This window comes from Choristoneura fumiferana, chromosome Z (genome assembly GCF_025370935.1).
Source record: "Choristoneura fumiferana chromosome Z, NRCan_CFum_1, whole genome shotgun sequence".
Classification (NCBI taxonomy): domain Eukaryota; kingdom Metazoa; phylum Arthropoda; class Insecta; order Lepidoptera; family Tortricidae; genus Choristoneura; species Choristoneura fumiferana.
In genome coordinates, this window is record NC_133472.1 from 44,399,270 (window position 1) to 44,421,749 (window position 22,480).

The following is a 22,480-nucleotide window of genomic DNA, read 5'->3' on the forward strand; positions in this document are numbered from 1 at the left end:
CGGCAGTTGTAGTTTAGTAGCGTAACCTGATTCATTGCGCAACTGTTTTATATTTCTGAAAATGCGAATAAACCCGCAGATCTAGTCGTATGGGGGTTCTATCAGTTCTGCTGGCTCATTTTGACATACATTTAAAAAAATCTATCTATAAAATAGCTCGATGAAGGTTGATTCCCATTCATCGATACTTTTATCGACATCGCCGGTTCGTCCCTACGCGGCCGTCTCCCGCCGAGCACCGCCACTTGTCAGCCAGTTTACTCGCGATCCTGAAGCAAGCTCGACTCATGCCGCCCGCCGCCGCTGACCGAGGTACGTCAAACTTCCAAACACACCATGACAAAAAAACAACACCTGACAACTAAGTGACAGTTATTTTTTTTTATTTAACTTTTTAATTCGTCATCGCGCGTTTTTGCCGCGTGCCAGTGTTTGGTTTTTTTGGTGTTTGGTGTTGTTTCTTTTTGGTTTTGTGTGCGTTTCAGGTGATATACTGTGTGTTTTTAAAGGTTTACTGTGTGTTAATTGCCTCTATAATAGTACAGTTACGTAAACATAAATACTTAATTATAATCGGAGGTTTCGAATTGCTTACGCGTTGAGTTTTTAAAGCAAATGCAAAAATATTTAAATTTTTCTTTCGTGTTTTTTCGGCTACTTTGATATTAATCTTATTCTTTTGATTGTAATTTTTCAACAGCTACCTACCTCGTCCTAAGGATTTCGCGTAAAAGTGACACTCATTTTAATAAATTTTATTTTAGAAGTAAGATAATCAATTTTGAAATTATCTTTTTAGTGAAAACATTGCAATAAATTATTACTAGTACATGTAAAACCATTAAATAACTACATATAACGGGTGTGGCCTGTAATATGAGCAAATAATTAAAACATAAACCATACTCGTTAAAATGAACAACATTAGTTCAGCGACTTATTATTACACTAAAGTTTATTCGACGAAGCAATGCAAAATGGTTGATGTTTGTAGCGTGACAGGCGACGTCAGTTGTGTTCTAGGATGGCGTACATTGATAACAGTTTTTAATATGTATGACTAAAGACTCCATTATTTTTAAAAGTCGCTTAACTAATGTTGTCTATGTTTTAATTATTTGCTCATATTACAGGCCACACCTGGTATATCAAACTGCCTGTTACTTATTTTGAAAAACTTAAAAATAAAACCGGTCAAGATTATAGTTTACACTATTTCTTTAAAAAAACGCTATACCTATAGTGCGTTACTCGTGTATTTTTTTTAATAACTTTATGAAAGATATTAAAAAAAAAGCTCATTTAAGGTTCAACAGTCGGGACCCATTACCAAGATTTTTTGAGCTGGTTACGATTTGAATGGGTCCCGACTGTTGAACCTTAAATGAGCTTCTTGACAGAGTTCTAGACCACTTAACTTATTTTCTTCCTTTTAGTTTTTAAGGCAGTCGGGTTTTTGATTTTTTAAATTTAATGTTTTTTTTTTATTTTATACTTTTTTCATATTTCTGTGAAAATAGTAAATTAAAAGTATTATAACCCATATTTATTTAGAATGGGCTAATTTTTAGCTTTCATTTGATTCCCATATTGTTACAATACAAAATATATTTTTTTTATTCCTTCGCCATATTTTTTTTCGCAGACGCCATATTGAAATATTAAGTAGCCTATGTCACTCCGACAGTTATGACGAATCCAATGATACCTCATATGTTACAATCCGTCCAGCCGTTTAGGCTGCAGCGAGGACCAAAGAAATGGACATACATACCCACATACATACATACATACATACTTACATACATACATACGCTCGAAAAACATAACCCTTCTTCGGGAAGTCGGGTAAAAAGCATCTGTAATTTAACTTTTAAAAGGTTATATGGGCGGCGGTAATTGCTTTACGTCAGACGACCCGCCGACTCGTCTTCCCCCTGTCATACGAAAAAAAAATTAAAATTACAGTCCTCTATAACATCCAATATTCAAAGGGCTGCTTGAATGCTACCAATTGACAGATATCATTAAAGATAATGACATTTAACGTCATTTAGACATTACTTAATCCTGCACTAGCAGTTAACTCTGATCCAGATAAACACGTTACCAATGTTGCTACAAATATTAAGACAGTCGTTGAACATATGTTTATAAATATTAAATAAAAAAATTTAACTAAAATGATTTCTTTGCTCACCCGCGATCGATAGCTAAGTTTATGCAAAATATGCGTGTTCATGCAGTTCCTTTACCTCCACACTGTAAGAGCACACACAAATCACACATAACCATCTGTCACCACCACCACACTACACTGATGCGTTTCGAACTCAACCAGAGCTCATCTTCAGAGCAACACTACCGTACACCATGCTACCAGATGTTAGACCACAACACATCCAAGCATCACATCACACACACACATCACATTCCAACTGTTAAAAACGACAAGGCAGCAAAATTTTCGGTCCCTTTGTAGTGTCTCTTGTTTCTGATGCCCTTTAAATCGTTGAAAGATTAACTAGAAGAGATTCCTTTAAGTCTTTAAAGTCAAATCTTATTTTCATGTGTTTTAACCGCCGACGCAAAAAGAGGGGTGTTACGGTCAACCGTTATGTGTGTCTTGTGTCTGTCTGTAGCACCGTAGCTCTTAAACGGGTAAACCGATTTGAATGCGACTTCATTTATTTGAAAGCTGAGTTTCTATCAATGGTTCTTAGGCACGTTTCATCAAAATCGGTTCAGCCGTTTTTGAGATATTGAACTTTGAAGTGACAATGTCGCGGGTTTTCCAACTTTCGTTACAATGTACAATACAGATCCAAGACAGTAAACATGTTTTATCGATGTATTAATTATCAGAATTTGCTGTTAATGCCAGATCAATGACCCCGTCTACACATTTACTTGGTAAGATCAAGATTTGTATAGCTGCTTGGCAAATAAGAGAGGGGCGCGTGCCAAACCGTCTAACTTGTGAATTACTGTTTTCATCAGTCAGCTGTTTATCACCGGCTTCCGCCAAACGGTTAAGTCAGAAATACGTTTTTGTTAAAGAACGATTTTAATACAAGTTTTATTTTAGCTTACTATACTTTTTTGACTGTCAACTACATCCTGCAAAGGCGGTCCGGGCTTTATCACCAGGATGACATCTACCCACATTTTATTATTACTGTCCAAATGTAGCACGCGCCTTGCAACAGCCGTCGTGCCGTGTTCTCTTAGAGAAGGACTACGAATCAGTCCGAAACATGTCGAGCTAAACTCAATCATTAGACGTGAACTAAGTATCCATTTATTTCACTGTGTGTTTTGTATTCATCATCATCCCACCCTATATACGTCCCACTGCTGGGCACAGGCCTCCTCTCAGAACAAAAGGGCTTGGGCCATAGTTCCCACGCGGGAACTTCGCACGCACCATTGAATCGCTTCGCAGGTTTGTGCAGATTTCCTCACGATGTTTTCGTTCACCTCAGAGCTCGTGGTAAATTTCAAATGTAATTCCGCACATGAATTTCGAAAAACTCAGAGGTGCGAGCCGGGGTTCGAACCCACGACCCTCTGCTTGAGTGGCGATAGGTCAAACCACTAGGCCACCACGGCTTGTGTTTTGTATTGTTCTGAATAATTTATTTTCGTTTTTCCTTTCTTTTGTTAAAAAAATGTCCTAATAATCACCACACGGTACCGCGAAGCTTTGTCACCAACATTATCTTCATTAATCATTAATATACCTTCAGTACAAATTGTACCCTGGCCATTCCACGGGTGAATGACCACCTTAAAACACTTACCCGACAGCAACAAAGGGCTAGGCATCCCATTTGATCTCTTCACAGGAACTATCTGGGGTGCATCTTCACGCTTCGTGCGTCAAAAGGGTGGGTAGCCGCATGTAAAACTTGTTACTTCCGCATTCGAGATTAACCCCTACGAGACTGGAGTAGTTGAGCGGTGTCATAGAAAGGTTGCTGAATATGCTTTATGTTTTTGAAATAATCATGTATGTTAGGAAGAACATATGTGATTTTCCCACTAACGTCGATAAGCCAAAGGCTACTAGAAACACAGGGAAGCTTAAAGTTCCATCTTAGAGACTGGCTAAAACCAAAAAGTCTTTTCTGGGAAATTGCATACGTTTTTATAACAAAATTCCAAAAAATATTATAAATGAAACGGATACAAAATTCAGATCTATTGTCAAGAAGACATTAATATCAAAGGCGTATTATAAAGTTAATGATTATATCATGGACAGGGATATTTGGAAATAATTCCGATCCGCATTAGCGATCCCTTTAAATAGCGAACCTACTGTGTTAAAAATAAAGTTGTGTTAAATACTTGTGATGTATACATATCATTTAATAATATTGTAAATCTGTTTTAAAAAATATATACATACCTCGTTGAGTTTCTTGCCGGTTTCTTCTCAGGCAGGAGAGGTTTTCCCGAACCGGTGGTAGATTTTTTTTGACATTCATAAGTGCTTGTTATAGCCTAAATTGAATAAAGATATTTTGACTTTGACTTTGAATAACACCATAAGCTCTGGCTAATATTCTACGTCTTAAAATTATTTTAGTTATTTTTTTTATTAATTATTACCCGTGTGGTGTCGGATTAGAATTACACCTCTCCATTTCTTCCGTAGATGTCGTAAGAGGCGACTGAGGATATAGGTTAAGGTATACCGTAGGCGACAGGCTAGCAACCTGTCACAATTGACAACATTTCATATTTTTGAGCCCTAAATTTTATTGGTTCTGTGTATTTGGTTTAAAAAGACAAATACGCTGATAGTTTATTTATTTCTCTAGGTTTCGTATTTAATTTGTTATTAATTTTTCAATATTTACTTATTCTAAAAGGGCGTAACTCCAATTCTACGTAGGAATAGCCTCATCACCTTTATCTTACCACGATTAGAAAAAAAAGTGATCTGACATTGACCGACATCTGACTTTGCCACTGTCACTGGAGTAGGTCTGTGGTGTGTTGTTTGTTTAAATTGTACTATTTGTTAAAAGAAACGATTTTATCGACGAATTTGGCTGTGATAAGGGATACCGATACTGCATTACTTATATAAATACGACACCTTGCATTTACACGGATACCGACGGACGATAAAAACAAACATTGACTATTTGGCGCCGAAAAAGGACTAAGTACCGATATGAGGATTCCCGACGGCTATAGTGCTGCAAACAGCACAAATCTACCAAATGTAGATCATTTTATGCTGATGCAGTACATGTGTAACAATGAATCATTCAATGCTGCTGAAATTCGTGGTGCTAAAATTTTGCATTCAACAAGGGACGCATACGTTGAAAGTGCTATAGGATACGTAGCTGTCAAAAGACAAGATGGAAAATGTAAAGTTCAATGCCGTGTTACCCCCGAACATAGAGTCAGAACAAAAATGTATACGGTCACGGCGACCATTTGCGAGAATGAGGAAAAAATGGATGAAATAAAATGTGAGGATTGTGCTGCTTCCGAAGGAGGATGTAAACACGCGATTTGTTTTTTCATGTGGCTAATAAAAAGGTCTGAAGAGCCATCTGTGACCTCTGTTAAATGTTACTGGGCTAAACCAAGACTTTCAGACATGGTTACAAAAGGCAAGTATATTTTGGCCCGTGATCTGACGAAAAGAAAAAATTTGATGGCTGAACCAGTTCCACTATTCACCAAAGATGATTTTATTAATGAATGCAAGAAGAGGAAAATCAGTGATGTATTGATAATGAACTACTCTGAAGAAAAACTAGGTACACTAGGTGATCTGACTGTTTTTAATTTAGCAATAAAATGCAGTATAGAAAATGGTACTGATTTTACCTTTGAGCAATTTAAAACATTCTGTGAAGAAATAATGACTGCAGAAAAGATCAATGAAATACAGAAAAACACAGTGGAGCAAGCAAGTAGCAAGCTCTGGCACAATTTGCGGAGAGCTCGTATAACAGCTTCAAAAATTTATGAAGCTTCACGCTGTAAGACTTCTGATGGTGCTTTAGTCAAGATGATTTTAGGAGGCTATAAGGTCCCTGAAACCGCTGCAATAAAAAGAGGCAAATATTTGGAAAACAAGGTATCTTTAAAATATTGGTCTGAATATTGAATATAAGTAAGATTTTTAATAATTTATAACAAGCCTTAACCTTTTGTTTTGTTCCAGGTTATAAAGCAGTTGGAAACAGAATTAAACACACCTATAAAAAAATGTGGGTTTATATTGATCTCACCAATAATGGGTGCATCTCCTGATGGACTGTCTGATGAATTTGTGATTGAAGTGAAATGTCCAATTAGCAAAAAAACAATGAAAAATTATATCATAAATGGTATGATAGCAGAAAAACACAAGGCACAAATTATGTTGCAAATGCATGCTACAAAGATGACAAAAGGTCTTTTTAGCGTTGCCGACCCGGATTTTGAACACAACCAGGTCATACATAAATATTTCATAGACTATGATAAAACATATGTAGACAATATAGTTCAGGCAGCAGAAGACATGTGGAAACAAATAATATTTCCTAAAGTTGTGGCTTGTTGTGCATTAAACAAATAAATTACTTGTTGTTAATAGTAAAATGATATTGTTTTCTTTTTCCATTTTTAAATTTACTAGGTGGTTTTTGGCGTTCAAAGGGTTAAAGTCAAATCCAAAACATAGTTTCACTTCAGTCATAAATCTATTTCATTATATTTGGCATGACGGCACACAACCGATTAATAGTTTTTTGGCGTTTAAAGGGTTAATTTTGACTAACCACTCGCTTTACTACAGGAGCTATATACAACCCCAATGAACCCTCGTTTTATCAGTGTTAGGCAAATAAAAACATCAAAACATGTGTAATAAATTCATTTATTTATTCCCTTTTTATTATTGGAGACTGTATATTTATTGCACCACAAGCAATTAGCACGGCATTATCTAAATAGGCTGTACATTTATTATTGACTACAGAGTGAGGCTTAAGGAACTTAAAGACCCTCACTCTCCTAATAACTCGCTCAATGTGAACCCTTAAGCTGGCTATGAGTTTTGCCTGAATCACTTCATCTTTAGACATTTTTTTGTCACTGAACACACTTGGGGGGCGTAGTAGCTTAACTGACTGTTTGTTCAAGATTGTTTCCAAGTGTTTAAAGCCTCGATCAGATAGTATACATGAGCCAGGTGGAATGACATCCAAAAATCCACATACTTCTACTAAACACACATCTGATATTCTTCCACCATACCCCTCTGATATGAAATTAATTAAACCATCAGGGGTTGCACTAATTAAGTATTTAACTGTATTACAATTTTTATATTGAGACCATGTATAGGATTGGTTGGATGGATCTGATGGCTTTTCAATTTCAATTTCAAAGGCATCAATGATGGCTTGAATATTGGCATACTCTACACTAGTGGTAAAGGCACCTGGCAAATTAAGTTTTATTTCTCTAGCACTAGGCCATTCAATAAATTGCTTGAAAAAAGCTGTCAATACAGCAAGTGTTTTTTCAAACCTACGCCACAAAGTAGTTTGTGAGATTTGAAACAAATCTCCTATTCTTATAAATGTGTCATTGCTTTTTATTTTATATAATGTAATAATACAATCTAGCTTTGTAATATCCTTGTGTGCATTACATAAACAGTCTATAACCCAATATAACTTCTTGGGTATTCCAATATATTGGAAAGGCTTTTTTTCTATAAGATTCAACATAAACAATCTACCATTTAAAATTATAGGGTGTGTCGCAGAACTAGTCATAGTGGATTGTTCATAACTTGCTTCTGATTCAGACACTTCGGATGTACTACCCTTAACGGCAGGCACAGATGCAACGCTTGCCTCATGGGTGTCTGCTGCTTTTGTTCTCATGGGTAAAATATTACATTGAATAGCACAGTCTCGCGGATCAGGACTTATTTGTGTAGATATTATAGCAGTTTTTGGTTTGCACATTACTGACTTGGCTTCAAAAAAGGGTTCTATACATTTTTCTTTTGTCGCTCTTGATGGTTCTGGTTCATCTTCAAAAAAAGGTCTGTCACGTTTATTTTTTGACACTCTTGATGAGCCTGGTTTATCTTGAGTTATAGTTTCTGTAGGTTTCGATATTTTTTTTAAAACCGGCACAGTAGGCCTCAGTTTGGCATTACCTTTAGAAATTATCCATGACTCGTAATTTTCCAAGTCATACTCCAACTGTAAATTCAAAAATACATAACTATATTATCTTTGTGCTGAAGAATAAGTGTATTTAATAAACAGGTAAAAGTGACAATGTCTTATCAAGTCAATACGAAAACTTACATCAAGGTGGTCTTCACAGATGACTAGTGGTCTCTTTGGAATTACTTCTTTCCCTACTGCTCGACACCACTCCGCTTTATTTTTATACGGTACATGGAAGAAATGTTTGTCCGGTTTCTTCAAAGAGTCATTGTTACAACTTGGCACGAAACAATACTTGGTGTACTTAGGAGGAATATACACCTCGTCAATCCATGCGGGTTTCTCCATAGTAGGCAATAAATCCCTATAATATAGAATCTTAATTTTATTTTACTTCGTTATGTTACAGTCGTTAACATCGATAGTTAACAATTTACGTCAATGTCAAATTCAAATTTGTGACAGCAGAGTTTTTTTTTCTGTAACATAAGGTAAAGGCTATCCGTTAACTATTTCGTAGAATGGGTAAAATTAGACCATGTTTTTATTTATTTTTTAACTATTTTATTAAGCTATATATTTTTTTTATAAATATCGTATAGTGTTCAGGGGGCAATATGCTTTTGAATCATATATTCATTTTGAAGTGTTTATAAAATGAAATGTTGTCAATTGTACCGTTTTTGTCAAACTTAAAACCTAAAATTTGCATAAAGTGGCTCCGTAGCGGTAACGTTCCGTGTGCTCTGCCTACCCCATTTGGGAATACCGACGTGATGTTTGTGTGTGGAAAATTGTTTTGGAATAATTTTAGAAAACTGTTGAGTTAGTTTGAATCAACAGATTTTCTTACTGCGGTCGTTACCTTTTACTTTTCACTTATCGCTGTATTTAATAAGCTTAATAAAATATCTAGTTTTGTTTATATAACAAGAATTATCAAAAAAAAACTTCGTGTTATAAACTTTTTATTTGTGTCTGTTTATATTGATATTTCAATATTTAAGACACCAATTGACGTTGTTTTGTTTACATGTAGTTCAATACCTATCCAAACCAAGTTTAGCGCAAAGTTCTACAGCCGGCGAACCGATTAGCTATCGCTTTTTTGCTCGCCCACGAAACGAACGAACGAATATAGATCCCGTGTCTGTATGGTGCTCCCACCCTGGCTGTTATAAGTGTTATATAACGTGTGTTCTATAACATTGTATAACAAATTGTAACAAATGTTATATATTATCATATTAAACCTTTAAAATGTTATACGACAAATTTATTATACCTATGGTGTTATATAACATTTTTATACTAATGTCGGAGCGTTTAAAATATCTAACAGGTTGTAACATAAGTTATCAAGTGTTAAACAATGTGTTAGTATGGATTACCACATAATATTACAGCCTCACACCACATAACATTTTGCAGGTGGTAGGACCTTGTGCATGGTCCGCCCGGATTGCTAGCACCGTCTTGCTCGCTAATCCAGCCGTGAAGCAGCAGTGCTTGCACTGTGTTTCGGCGTGGAGAGTAAGACAGCCGGTGAAATTACTGGCACTTGAGGTATCCCATCTTAGGCCTCTAGGTTGGCAACGCATCTGAAATCCCCTGGTGTTGCAGGTGTCTATGGGCGGTGGTAATCTCTTACCATCAGAAGACCCACTCGCTCGTTTGCCATGCAGTAGAATAAAAAAAAGGTCTTTGCCCAGTAGTAAGACATATCGTCACTACTTTGAAAAAATCTCGTATCTAAAATCAACATGTCAACAAAATTGAACCTTGACATAATGTGCATAAAGTTCACTTGGAAAAATTATCTATTTTGAGTTACGAGTTTTTTTTTAAAGTGACGATATTACAGGCTGCATAAAAAAACTAACAAAATATTGTTTTGGATTCCATTGCGCTAACAAACAATTTTTCTCAGATATTTTCAATATAAAGACATGGACAAGTTACAGATTTATTGTAATGTAGGAGATAGAGAAAGCGACGAACTTTCGCTTTTATAACATTAGTAGGAAAACAAAACCTAAAACAATCTGACAACACCAGCGTAAACGAGGGAACAAAATATATGTATGAAGCGTCTCATAAAACGCCTTGTGTATGTGTAATCTTGTTTTTGTCGTAGTTTATGAGATTATTTGTACAATGGAGGGAGGGATGTTTCTTTATTAAGATTTGTTTTTGTGTACAGAATGCTACATTTTAGGAGCGGAAAATTTGACATGTCGATCTTGAATGATTAATGCTTATTGTAATTTATGTTATTGACCAAGTGATTAATGAGGGCATTATGAATAATGTAAAGCTATGGCAGGTCAAGTGATAAATTATTCCTAAACTTTATTATTATTTATCACATTGTCTGGCCATTATGAATATTGCTACTTGATCGCTGGGCAATTTGATTACAAATGAAAATACAAACTGAAATATAGATGCACAGAAAAACCAGAAAAATAAGACCAGCACTGGGAATCGAACCCATCTCGAATCTTAATTTGATTGCTTAGTAACGACATCTCTTGTCCGGGTGAGCGGTTGGTTCCAATGGAGTGCCGAAGGTTCCTTGATGAGGGCTACGGTATAGACGTCGCTAGCGTCACTGCTTAAGTGGCTAAATAAGAAACAAACAAGCTTAGATATGAGTCTATATTTCAGTTTGTATTTTCAATTTAGGTTTTACGGGATGACCGTAAAAGTAATAATTTGGAATTGAAATACCTAACAAATACAAAAAAAAAAAAAAAAAAATCTTAATTTGATTACAATTGCCGTGAAGCAGCAGTGCTTGCACTATTGTGTTTCGGCGTGGAGAGTAAGACAACCGGTGAAATTGCTGGCACTTAAGGTATCCATCCATCTTAGGCCTCTAGGTTGGCAACGCATCTGCAATCCCCTGGTGTTGCAGGTGTCTATGGGCGGTGGTGATCTCTTACCATCAGACCCACTTTCTTGCTCGTTTGCCATCCAGTCGAATAAAAAAAAAGATTTTAGGGCAATGTAAGGCAAAGTATGATTAATTGAATCGGAAAGTTTAGGCGCGACGAGCGCAGCGAGGGGGAGCGTGTTAGGTTCAACTGCGACCAGAACAACCACCAGCCCCTGATCAGATTGACCAGACCAGAATTGGATTCTACCATTATAGATAACTTCATCATCATCATCAGCCGGAAGACGTCCACTGCTGAACAAAGGCCTCCCCCTTAGAACGCCACAATGAACGACAACTCGCCATTTGCGTCCACCGGTTTCCCGCAACTCTCACGATGTCGTCAGTCCACCTGGTGGGAGGCCTGCCAACGCTTCGTCTTCCGGTTCGCGGTCGCCACTCGAGGACTTTTCTCCCCCAACGGTTATCTGTTCTTCGAGCGATGTGGCCTGCCCATTGTCACTTCAACTTGCATATTTTTCCAGCTATGAATTTCTATGAATTTCCGTGTTCCGGATTACTTAACTTACTTTACAGATTTTGATAGGTTTTTATTTTCAGAGGTAATGAATCTATAAAACACATAAGTTTAACGTAAAAATAATAGTTATTAAACATGTTTTATTACTCTACTCAATAGGGGATAGACATTATGCATAGTGCCTGGGCAATTTAATTAATTGAAGAGTTTTTATCAAATTGTTTTCATTACTATACATACGAGTACAAGAATTGCTCGTTTAAAGGTATTAGATGTATTTTTTTTAATTTCAATTTCAAATAGTTGCCAAACAAGCATGCGGGTCACCTGATGGTAAGTGATCACCGCCGCCCATGGACACCCACAGCATTATTAGAACTGCGGGTGCGTTGCCGACCTAAAAGGGAACTAAAGGGTGAGGGGGGGAGGGGAGTTGGGCATCCAGATCTCCCACTCACCGTACGAAGAACAGTAGCAAAACTAAGTACTATTTCACGCCGGTATTCTGTGGGAGTGTGGTACTAACCCGGTCGAGCCGGGCCACTCGTACTGCAGCCAGCTACCACACCAAAAAAGATACATATACAATACATTAATTTCAGATACTATTTAATGTTGAGAACCCCGTATACGCGTATCATTGGAAGCTATCCATTCGAGACACTACGTCGCGTCCACACCGGGAACGTGATGAATAAATAATAAACATTATGTGTTAACCGGGATCAATAATTCAGGGACGCAGAATGTCAGAGAGACGTTTAGAGGGATGTAGACTTCCATTGGTTCAAGGAGTGTTAAATTTTGAAAATATACTAAAGCATGATAAATTTTTACAGCTTTTGTGAACCTTAAACAGCAGCGCTCGGTCTTAGGTGGCTCCCATCTACTTAGTATGATTCCTTGGCTAACAAGTCTATAATGTTAATACTTTAAAAATACGAGCGTGAATGGGAACGTTGGGAGAGGAAGGGCTAGACGAACATACCACGATCAAGTCGGGGACGTTCTGAAGAAAGGTCGGGTCAGGAGTGCTCTAAACCGACGTGCATGCATGAAAAGATTGATGAATGTAGAGGAAGCGAGAGTTGTATGCCAGAATCGTAGCAAGTGGAAGGATGTAGTCTCTGCCTACCCCGTTGGGAAAGAGGCGTGATTTTATGTATGTATGTATGTTTAAAAACTACAACATAATATGTACTTTAGTTTTCTGTTAGCCTTAGCGGTCCCCCGACACCGACGACGCTTAGATAAAAAAAATATTACCAGGTACTTATGCTAAATTAATTTAGGCTAATTTTGCGGGAAATCAGCAGTCCCCGCGGGATAGGGATAAACGAATTCTTCGCAGATGAAGTAGCAGGCAACAGCTAGGTAGAGCATAATTATTTTTTACTTTTTAGTTGTCTTTTTTGGCGGTGTTTTTTTGTTGCCGTTTTTTGTTACGGGCGGTTTTTTTTATTTTTGCGGGCTTTTTTTTATCTGTAAGTTTAAGTAATTAATGCATTCGTTACTTTTTTCATGTACGGTCAAACAAATTGAATAATGACCCAGGGTGGCACCTTTTAGTAATCGATTTCAGTATTATTTGCTTGAAAAAAGTATGAGATGTCAACATGACATTAATAGCACAAAGGTCACCCTGGGTCAAATAAGTGTCGTTTCCCCAATTTCCTTTTTTATCGGTGAGCTAGTAATTGCAAATTAGTATTATAAAAATTATGATTAAATTATAAAAAACATGTTATACTCTAAAATTTAGAGTCTAAATAACAGAGCCGTGAGACATAAGCCGCGGTGGCCTAGTGGTTTGGCCTATCGCCTCTCAAGCAGAGGGTCGTGGGTTCAAACCCCGGCTCGCACCTCTGAGTTTTTCGAAATTCATGTGCAGAATTACATTTGAAATTTACCACGAGCTTTGCGGTGAAGGAAAACATCGTGAGGAAACCTGCACAAACCTGCGAAGCAATTTAATGGTGCGTGTGAAGTTCATCCGCACTGGGCCCGCGTGGGAACTATGGCCCAAGCCCTCTTGTTCTGAGAGGAGGCCTCTGCCCAGCAGTGGGACTTATATAGGCTGGGATGATGATGATGATGAAATAACAGAGCTTTTTTCTTCTTTAAATTAATAACCTAACCTACCCAACAAAAAGTTGAAGTTGAAAAGCCCCGATATTGTCACTTCAAAGTTAAATATCTCAAAAACGGCTGAACCGATTTTGATAAAACATGTCTAAGAACCATCACTAGAAAACTTGCTTTCAAATAAAAAAAAAACCGCATTCAATACGGTTCACCCGTTTAAGAGCTACGGTGCCACAGAAAGACGCACAGACATACAGGCACACAGACACAGCGTTCAAACTTATAACTCCCCTCTTTTTGCGTCGGGGGGTAAAAAAAGGTTGAAAAATTAGTAGTGTTACTAAGGTGTGCGATGTTGTAATTATTACAGTTGTGCTTGTTTTGCAGCGGCCGTATCACGACACGTCGTCGTGACGCGCGGAATCGTGCCGTGTTTAAGCAATTACAGTTTTAATTAACAGTTTTATGGGAATTAGGGCTTCACCACTTGTCGACTAACTTTAAGTGTCAGATAAAAGTAAAGCGGTCTTTGTTTATTCGGACAAAACAAACAGAGACAGCATCACTGATATCCTTCACTTAAAGTTAGTCGACAAGTGTAAAACAGGCCTAATATTGCTTTTTAATGTAAAATTCGTCATATTCGACATTCGTTGCAGGTGGTAGGAACTTGTGCAAGTTCCGCTCGGATTGCTACCACCATCTTGCTCGCTAATCCTGCCGTGAAGCAGCAGTGCTTGCACTGTTGTGTTTCAGCGTGGAGAGTAAAATAGCCGGTGAAATTACTGGCACTTGAGGTATCCCATCTTAGGCCTCTAGGTTGGCAACGCATATGCAATATCCTGGTGTTGCAGTTGTTTATGGACGGTGGTGATCTCTTACTATCAGGAGACCCACTTGTTCGTTTGCCATCCAGTCGAATAAAAAATAAAATATATACTTTTTCAATATAACATACGACAAGCACAAGAGTTATGAATGTCAAATTCTTGAATAGTACAATGAGGGTTTCTAGACAGGAGAAATATCGCTAGATGTCGTTCGTTAGTATCGAGAAGTCTGTTTGAGGTTACAGTCTTGCTTGCGATTGGCTCATTTATTTAACCAATCACAAACGTCATTTAATTTATTAAAAAAAAAAACAATATTACATAAACAAATCTAACTTCGCTGATGAATTTCGAAAAACTCAGGCGCGAGCCGGGGCTTGAACCCACGATCCCCTGCTTGAGAGGCCATAAGTAATTTTCAGGATTTGTGTCTGTGTGTCTCGGTTTTGGGGTGACACTCTTTCCAGTCCGGATAATACCAACATGGAAATACCGACCCTGTTTTTTGTGTACACGCCCATAGAAACTGACGTGAGCTACTATGGGCGTGTACACGAAAAACAGGGTCGGTATTTCCATGTCGGTATTATCCGGGCCGGGAAAGAGTGTCACCCTCGGGTTAGAATTACACCTCTCCATTTCTTCTGTGGATGTTGTAAGAGGCGACTGAGGATATAGGTTAAGGTATACCGTAGGCGACAGGCTAGCAACCTGTCACTATTGTACCGTTTTTGTCAAACTTAAAACCTAAAATTGCTTAAAGTGGCTCCGAAGCGGTAACGTTTCGTGTGCTCTGCCTACCCCATTTGGGAATACAGACATGATGTTTGTGTATGTGTGTGTGTTGTCTGTGTATGTGTTATCACCCTTTACACTAAAAGTAATTATTTAGCTAGTGGTGTCTGTAAACACTACCTCACTTACTATTTCAAACAGCACGCCATGTGTTGAACCGAAATGCAAAACATAACAGACGTTCTCGTGTTACGGAGATACGGCGCCGATAAGCACAAACATACGGTTTTACGACGTTCAAATACTTATCCTATTGTCTGACAGCAAGGTCGAAATTTGGCAAGCTATGATAACAATGGTATTGTTTACTGGGCAATGGAGAGTTGAAAACATTGTAGCTACTCGTGAAGAAACAGATACTGTAATTACGGCAATTCGTATAACGTTATTTCGTAAAATTCTCATTTCAAATAACATGAACATCCATATGTTTATGCGTATTATACAAATTGCCGTAACTATCTCGGTATAAATTTAATTACCTTGGCGACCGACCTTTGCTCAGGCTAAAACTCTATAACAATTGTTTTCCCACAGATAAGATCAAATTAGATCGATTTTTCAGCCCCGAAAACCCCTAAGTACATACCAAATTTCATCGACATCGTTGGAGCCGTTTTCGAGATCCCAGAAATATATTTATATATAAAGAAGAAGTGCTCGTTTAAATGTATTAGATACTAGTAGATAGATAAGCATGACGTTACTTAAATAAGTTCATTTATTAAATAGAAAATTTACAATGTTATATTATACACATTACCTAATAAACTAAAGATAAATCCTGACTAAATAAAACAAAAATGTCAAATTAAATAGAATAACAAATTAATCAAACTACAAATAGTCAAAAGAAACCGTGACGTTACTTTGCGTTAGTACTAATTATTTTTAGAATTATGTTATAGCGGCCAGAGTAATACATAATCTGTGAAAATTTCAAGTGTTGTATTACGGCTCAAAAGATAGAGCCCTGTGACAGACGGACGGACACACAGGAGTCTCAGTAATAGTGCCCCTTGGCGCCCTTTGAATACGGAACCCTAAAAAATATAAATGTAATAACATTAACAGATAGAGCCGTGGTGGCCTAGTGGTTTGACCTATCGCCTCTCAAACAGAGGGTCGTGGGTTCAAACCCCGGCTCGCACCTCTGAGTTTTTCGAAATTCATGTGCGGAATTACATTTGAAATTTACCACGAGCTTTGCGGTGAAGGAAAACATCGTGAGGAAACCCGCACAAACCTGCGAAGCAATTCAATGGTGCGTGTGAAGTTCCCAATACGCACTGGGCCCGCGTGGGAACTATGGCCCAAGCCCTCTTGTTCTGAGAGGAGGCCTGTGCCCAGCAGTGGGACGTATATGGGCTGGGATGATTGAACATTAACAAATAGATCTGAGCTCACAATCGCTTTTACGTTCTTTTTGATTCCATTCTAAAAGCATACGCTTGTCCTTTTGTTCGACGACGCCATACGGCTAGAGACCACAGTGGTATTTGACAACTCCTGGATTTGCCATATCTTAATTAATATTATTATGAAAATAAATATAGATGTACAGACAGTGTTTAGCGAAGAGAAAACTTAAATCGGTTAAAAATTGGATTTATAGTGATTTTTTGAAAAATCTATATACCTGTCTCTTTCTCAAACGCTTTTGTCTATGCAGCAAGTATGGCGCTACTAGCGTGTGACGTCAAATACCAGTATGTCTTTCTCTGTCTAATCTTGAATTTCAAACCTTGATAACTTTGTTATTTGTAAAGGTAGCTTAAATGTTGTTTCTCTATTTGATAAGAGGCATTGTGTAGTTTTAATTTATAAAACATATACAAAATAGTCAAATACCGTCGGCTTTTAACACTTCATTTTCAAAGTCAAATTCAAAATATCTTTAATCAATTTAGCTAGGTTTCTTGCTTGTTAGGTTAATTAAAAAATCTAAAACGGTCTAACCTATTTTCGGTGTGCTAATAACGTACCCTCCACATTTCTGTACTTATACAGTAATGTAAAAGAAATACCAACCATTATAAATGCAAAAGTTTGTAAGTCTGTTTGTTTGTTTGTTACCTTATCACGTCTAAACCGCTGAACCGATCTGTATGAACTTCGGTATACAGATAGTTTGAGTCCCGGGGAAGGACGAAGGATAGATTTATCCCGGAAAATTGCGTAGTTCCGGAGAGCGATAAAGGAATTCTATAAAGACAAAGTCGCGGGTAACAGGCTATATTATAATGAGGGCTATCGTTTTTTGTCTAACCAGATGGCGCACTGTTGCGTGAGGTTTTTAAGTATGGTGAAAACAAAGTTTAGATTAAAATCATATTTAATACACCTTAAAACCGTACCATAAAAATATCGAGCATGCCATAGTGTTGCATAGTCCCCGTTTTGTTCGGGAAAAAGGGAGGACAAAGGTTTCCGAAAGACAAAACTGTCTCAAAACACAGACATTCATTGCCCGGAAAGCATATTTGCCATAATTAATTTCAGATATTGCAAAATATTCACAAAATTATTCTAATTATAAATAAACCCGCGTAGCTCACCCAAAAACTATGAGATTTGACATTTCGGAGACCTCACGCTACACTAGCGCCTCTAGCGGTGAATTCATACGCGATAGCCCTCATTAAAACATAGATCATACTCGTCAAACTGAATAACATTAGTTCAGCGACTTTTAAAAATAGTTAGTTTTTTAGTTTTTATTACACTTTTAAGTTTATTCGAAGAAGCAATGTAAAGCAAAATGCTTGATGTTTGTAGCGTGACAGGCGACGTCAGTTGTGTTCTAGGATGCGCGTACATTGATAGCAGTATTTAATTTGTACGAAAAAAGGAAGATTTAAAGACTCCATTATTTTTAAAAGTCGCTGAACTAATGTTGTTAATGATTGTTTTTTGGAGTCTTTTTGTATTTTTTATTTCAATTTCAAATTTGTTACTTTTACGGGTATCCCGTGAAACCATATCGGAAATACAAACTGAGACGGATGCACAGAAAAACCTTTCTTTCCCTTTTCCTTGTTTTTCTGTGCATCCATGTCTCAGTTTGTATTTTCGATAATGTTGTTCAGTTTATATTTTTTGCTCGCATTACAGGCCGCACCCGGTATATTACCGACTAGGTGTACATAACAGCATCATTCGATGACTGCTAGTTGGGCGAAGGTCGCGGGGTCTGGCCCTCGGGAGTCAAAGTTTGTGTGATGATCAAGTTAAAGCCAGAGGTGAATAATGTTAAATGTATCCGATAATATGTGTAGGCACTTGAGAAGCGATTCGAGCTAGTAACTATATAGAAACGAGTGGGCGAGCAGCGACTGTAGTTTTGTCTCTAGGCTGTAAGCGAGTGTTCGAATGCGATGGGCGATTACTGCAGGGCTACTACGAAATACGAAAGTATAAGTTCGTCCCTCTGACACTTATACTATTTAATACGAGAGCGAGAGGGATGGTACGATACGAACTTCGATTTTCGAACTTCGGAGTAGGCCCTCTGGCAACACTCGTTCGAGCGCGGCGGCTGCCAAGCTAACATCGCTGAGCCAGTTTTATAGCTCTTGTCGCTGCGACAGAGTGAAGAGAGAGTTCTCGCCGGCAGGATCAACTATTAATATGTGTCTCTTTTACTCACACAGGATCTTCTTTTGTTCATTTCTTGAGCAAGAAAATAGTCGATAGCTTAACGCTTCCTCGACGGCGGCGAGACAACTGCCTCAGTTTCGTATCACTATTTTTATCATAGAAATTATAATAACATACTCGCAAGCGGGGTTGGTTAGATCAATTTGCCATAATCGTTATTTCCCTAGTAGCAAAAGTGAATAGTACAAAAATATAATTTAGTTGACAGTGCAAGTCAACAAAAAGTGCATTCAGCAAAAAAACCATGCATTAAAATGACATTATTAACAAAAACTTATTTCTTTTTTAGTTTTTTTTTTAATTATGCAGATATTTGATTTTTAAAAATTATTTTATTCTTGGTGCCTTGTACGTCTTAATATGTACCATCTTTTAAAGCCTCAGAGAATAAGCAAGTTGAAGTGACAGTGGGCTGGTCATATCTGCCCAAGAATCGAAAACCGCTGGAGTAAACGTGTTCTTGTCTGGAGACCGCGTCTCGGCAAGCGTATAGGACGCCCTCCGGCCAGGAGTGACGATCTGCGGAAGGCTGGTGGTAGAAGCTGGAGGCGTCTAGCCGAAGACAGGGTGCAGCGCTCATTAGGGGTGGCCATTTTGTAATTTTAGTATTTCTTTTATTTAATTAGGAAAGTATTTTTTTTTAACAAAAATTGTATCGGTCTCACTTAACTGTATTTAATGACCAGATGGTCCCAAAGGAAGACCAGCGTCGTTCGCAAGACCGACAGATTGCTGATTTGGGACCATTACGTGACATGCATATGTAACTGATTTTTTTATTGTTGCTGTTTTTTAGAAAAATATGGCGCTGTCCATTGGAGGACAATTTTGCCAGGTTTTGCCGTTGTACGGTAAAAATTCTAGAAAATGATGATGATGTAAGTTTCAGGATTAAAAGCGATTCAAATCCTCCCCTCCTATCTAAAATATAGGGGCAGTATTCAAAGGCTCGTTTATGAATGCAAATGTTTCAGTCTAAAGGAACCTTCCATTGATTTCTAATGAGATGTCGTTAGGCGCTCCGGATGGCCTTCTGTGAAAAAAATCTGAGGAGCGCGAGATGAGTTCGCGTTTAAAGGGTTCCGTATACAGAACTAATAATAAGTAATCATTTAAGCTCTCGAGAGACATGTTTCTTGTTGTTATTCAGTCCCGTCAGGAAGGAGACAAAAGTAATACTGGAAGAAGAAATATTGTGTCACATTATACTAACATTGAAGCCGTGGTGGCCTAGTGGTTTGACCTATCGCCTCTCAAGCAGAGGGTCGTGGGTTCAAACCCCGGCTCGCACCTCTGAGTTTTTCGAAATTCATGTGCGGAGTTACATTTGAAATTTACCACGAGCTTTGCGGTGAAGGAAAACATCGTGAGGAAACCTGCACAAACCTGCGAAGCAATTCAATGGTGTGTGTGAAGTTCCCAATCCGCACTGGGCCCGCGTGGGAACTATGGCCCAAGCCCTCTTGTTCTGAGAGGAGGCCTGTGCCCAGCAGTGGGACGTATATAGGCTGGATGATGATGATGATACTAACATAATGCTATATAGATAACCAATAATAGTAGGAGCTTAAAACTACTACAAAAATGCATGTTTGGCAAACTTGAATCCTTTAAACTTTCGGTTTAAAGAGTGACTCAGGAGACCGTAATTATAGCAACGAGTGGCAAGAAAAAGTTGATTTAATAAACATCGCGGATATGGCTGTAAAGCCAATTCTCCCAGAATAGTCTGTAAAAAAGTTAATTAGCTAGTTTTCTGGAAAAAAATATTAAGTTTAGGTCGTCAGTTAGACTGAAAATATAGGACATGTATTTTTTATTTTGTCAATGAAACTAAAAATATGAAGATTATAATCAATAAGGCCCTGGCCGCACTGCAAATTATTTCCGCGCGTTTTTTTTCTCGCAATTCTGTAACACATTATAGTACATTGTGTCTTAAGGGCGGTAAATAAGGAATTACGAACGAGAGTCTATTAGAAGCCCAAAGTCGAAGACTGAGGGCTTTAATGAGTCGATGTTCGTAATTCTAGTACCACCCGTGCGACATACAATGTTTTTCATCACATTTGCAAGTAAAATTTTATATTTGTAAAAGAAAAAATATAATTCTTCCAAATATTGGCGATACCTTAGGGTGTGCTCTTGGCAGCGTCGCCCTCTACCTCCCCCTCCCTCGGCATTCGCCGCAACGTGCGTGTGCATGTGGTCCTGCAGCAGCGCGCGCAGCACCATCAGTACGCGCAATGACTCATTTACCGACCTTGGGCTTCATGACAAAAAAATGTGTACGCGCAATGACTCATTTACCGACCATGGGTTTCATGACAAGCACATTAAGGTCGAGGGTTTTATTTGGGGGGTTGCAACTAAGGTAGCCTGCATGTTAAGACACTGTTTACGAGCAAGTGTGATGAAAAAATCTTATACGATTATCTGCAGTAGCGGAAAAAAATCGCAAAGAAATTGTATGTAAGGCGCGAAATATAATTCGCGCGAATAAATATCGTGCGGATAAAATTCGCATCAAAATTCCTGTCCGCACCTCAAAGTTTCGCGTGAGCTCCACTCATGAACGTCATCTGTCATTTTTGTTTGATTGACAAAAGAAAAATACGTGTTCAATATTTTCTAATAACATAACTGCCGGACTAAGGGGCTGTTTCACCACAAATTGATTGATTAATTTTATTTGACAGATAAATGTGGTGCCGTCTCAAACAAAACAAACAGAGACGGCATCACATTTATCCGTCAAATAAATTTAATCAATGGATATTGGATGGTGCATCAGGGCGTAAGTGAATAAAATAATAATATGTTTATCCAGGAAACTACAATACAATACAATACAAAGACTCTTTATTGTACACCAGACATAGTAAGCGATACAGAAAACTAATTATTAAAATTACAAGGTGAGCGATAGGCGGCCTTATCGCTTAAGAGCGATCTCTTCCAGGCAACCTTTTTTACAAAAAGAAGGAAGGACTAGTTTACAACAGGTGGTGCATCAAAAGTAGATCAGAAAATTAAAACGTAACAGCAATACATCTACGAATACATAAATAATTATATCGTACATATAATATACGTCCAAAATAAATATAGGTATTGAGATAAATAGCAACAAATAAAAAAATAAATTATAATATGGCTAATAATTACAAGATGACAGATAGTGCTCCTTAAGCATAGATTAGAAACTACTACTAATACATAAAAGATCTTTGATTGGTCATACTAAAAACCTATTAAGGGTTTATGTTTTCATTCGGGCGGAACCTTAAAAAGGACTTTTCATCCATGGAAAAAGGTGCAGTGTAATTATAGATACCTTCCTTGGGTCGTTTATTTAAGGCTTTTGTAAGAGTACAGTCACCTGCATTAATATCGGCTACAGCGGAGCATCCAAAAATATCTGACACATCCTACCGACCTTAGAAATAGAGTCGTATTAGATATTAATTTGTGC

The 22,480-nt window shown here is 37.7% G+C and overlaps 3 protein-coding genes across 3 annotated transcripts in view; 2 read left to right on the forward strand and 1 right to left on the reverse strand.

Moving 5' to 3' along the window:
- The first annotated feature begins 231 nt into the window (after positions 1 to 231).
- Positions 232 to 22,480, forward strand: part of LOC141437899 (dipeptidase 1-like) — a 292,943-nt gene continuing 270,694 nt past the window's right edge. The window contains exon 1 of the mRNA XM_074101471.1: positions 232 to 312. Within this exon, the coding sequence (XP_073957572.1) occupies positions 288 to 312 (25 nt within the window). The 5' untranslated portion in view covers positions 232 to 287. The remainder of the gene's footprint in view (positions 313 to 22,480) is intronic.
- On the forward strand, positions 4,732 to 6,621 carry LOC141440228 (uncharacterized). Its single transcript, XM_074104689.1, has 2 exons — positions 4,732 to 6,112; positions 6,200 to 6,621. The coding sequence occupies exons 1-2, from the start codon at positions 5,189 to 5,191 to the stop codon at positions 6,596 to 6,598; spliced, it is 1,323 nt and encodes a 440-aa protein (XP_073960790.1). The 5' UTR covers positions 4,732 to 5,188; the 3' UTR covers positions 6,599 to 6,621.
- LOC141440238 (uncharacterized) lies at positions 6,759 to 8,619 on the reverse strand. The gene is made up of 2 exons (XM_074104698.1): positions 8,352 to 8,619; positions 6,759 to 8,243 (listed from the first exon to the last, which is right to left on the reverse strand). The coding sequence occupies exons 1-2, from the start codon at positions 8,559 to 8,561 to the stop codon at positions 6,903 to 6,905; spliced, it is 1,551 nt and encodes a 516-aa protein (XP_073960799.1). The 5' UTR covers positions 8,562 to 8,619; the 3' UTR covers positions 6,759 to 6,902.

What these genes read in the sequence shown, in the direction of transcription:
- LOC141440228 (XM_074104689.1), top strand. Translation starts at nt 5,189, where the DNA reads ATGAGGATTCCCGACGGCTATAGTGCTGCAAACAGCACAAATCTACCA. An exon ending in GCAAATATTTGGAAAACAAG is followed by an intron (nt 6,113 to 6,199) that starts GTATCTTTAAAA and finishes GTTTTGTTCCAG; the next exon opens with GTTATAAAGCAGTTGGAAAC.
- LOC141440238 (XM_074104698.1), bottom strand. Translation starts at nt 8,561, where the DNA reads ATGGAGAAACCCGCATGGATTGACGAGGTGTATATTCCTCCTAAGTAC. An exon ending in TCTGTGAAGACCACCTTGAT is followed by an intron (nt 8,244 to 8,351) that starts GTAAGTTTTCGT and finishes TTGAATTTACAG; the next exon opens with TTGGAGTATGACTTGGAAAA.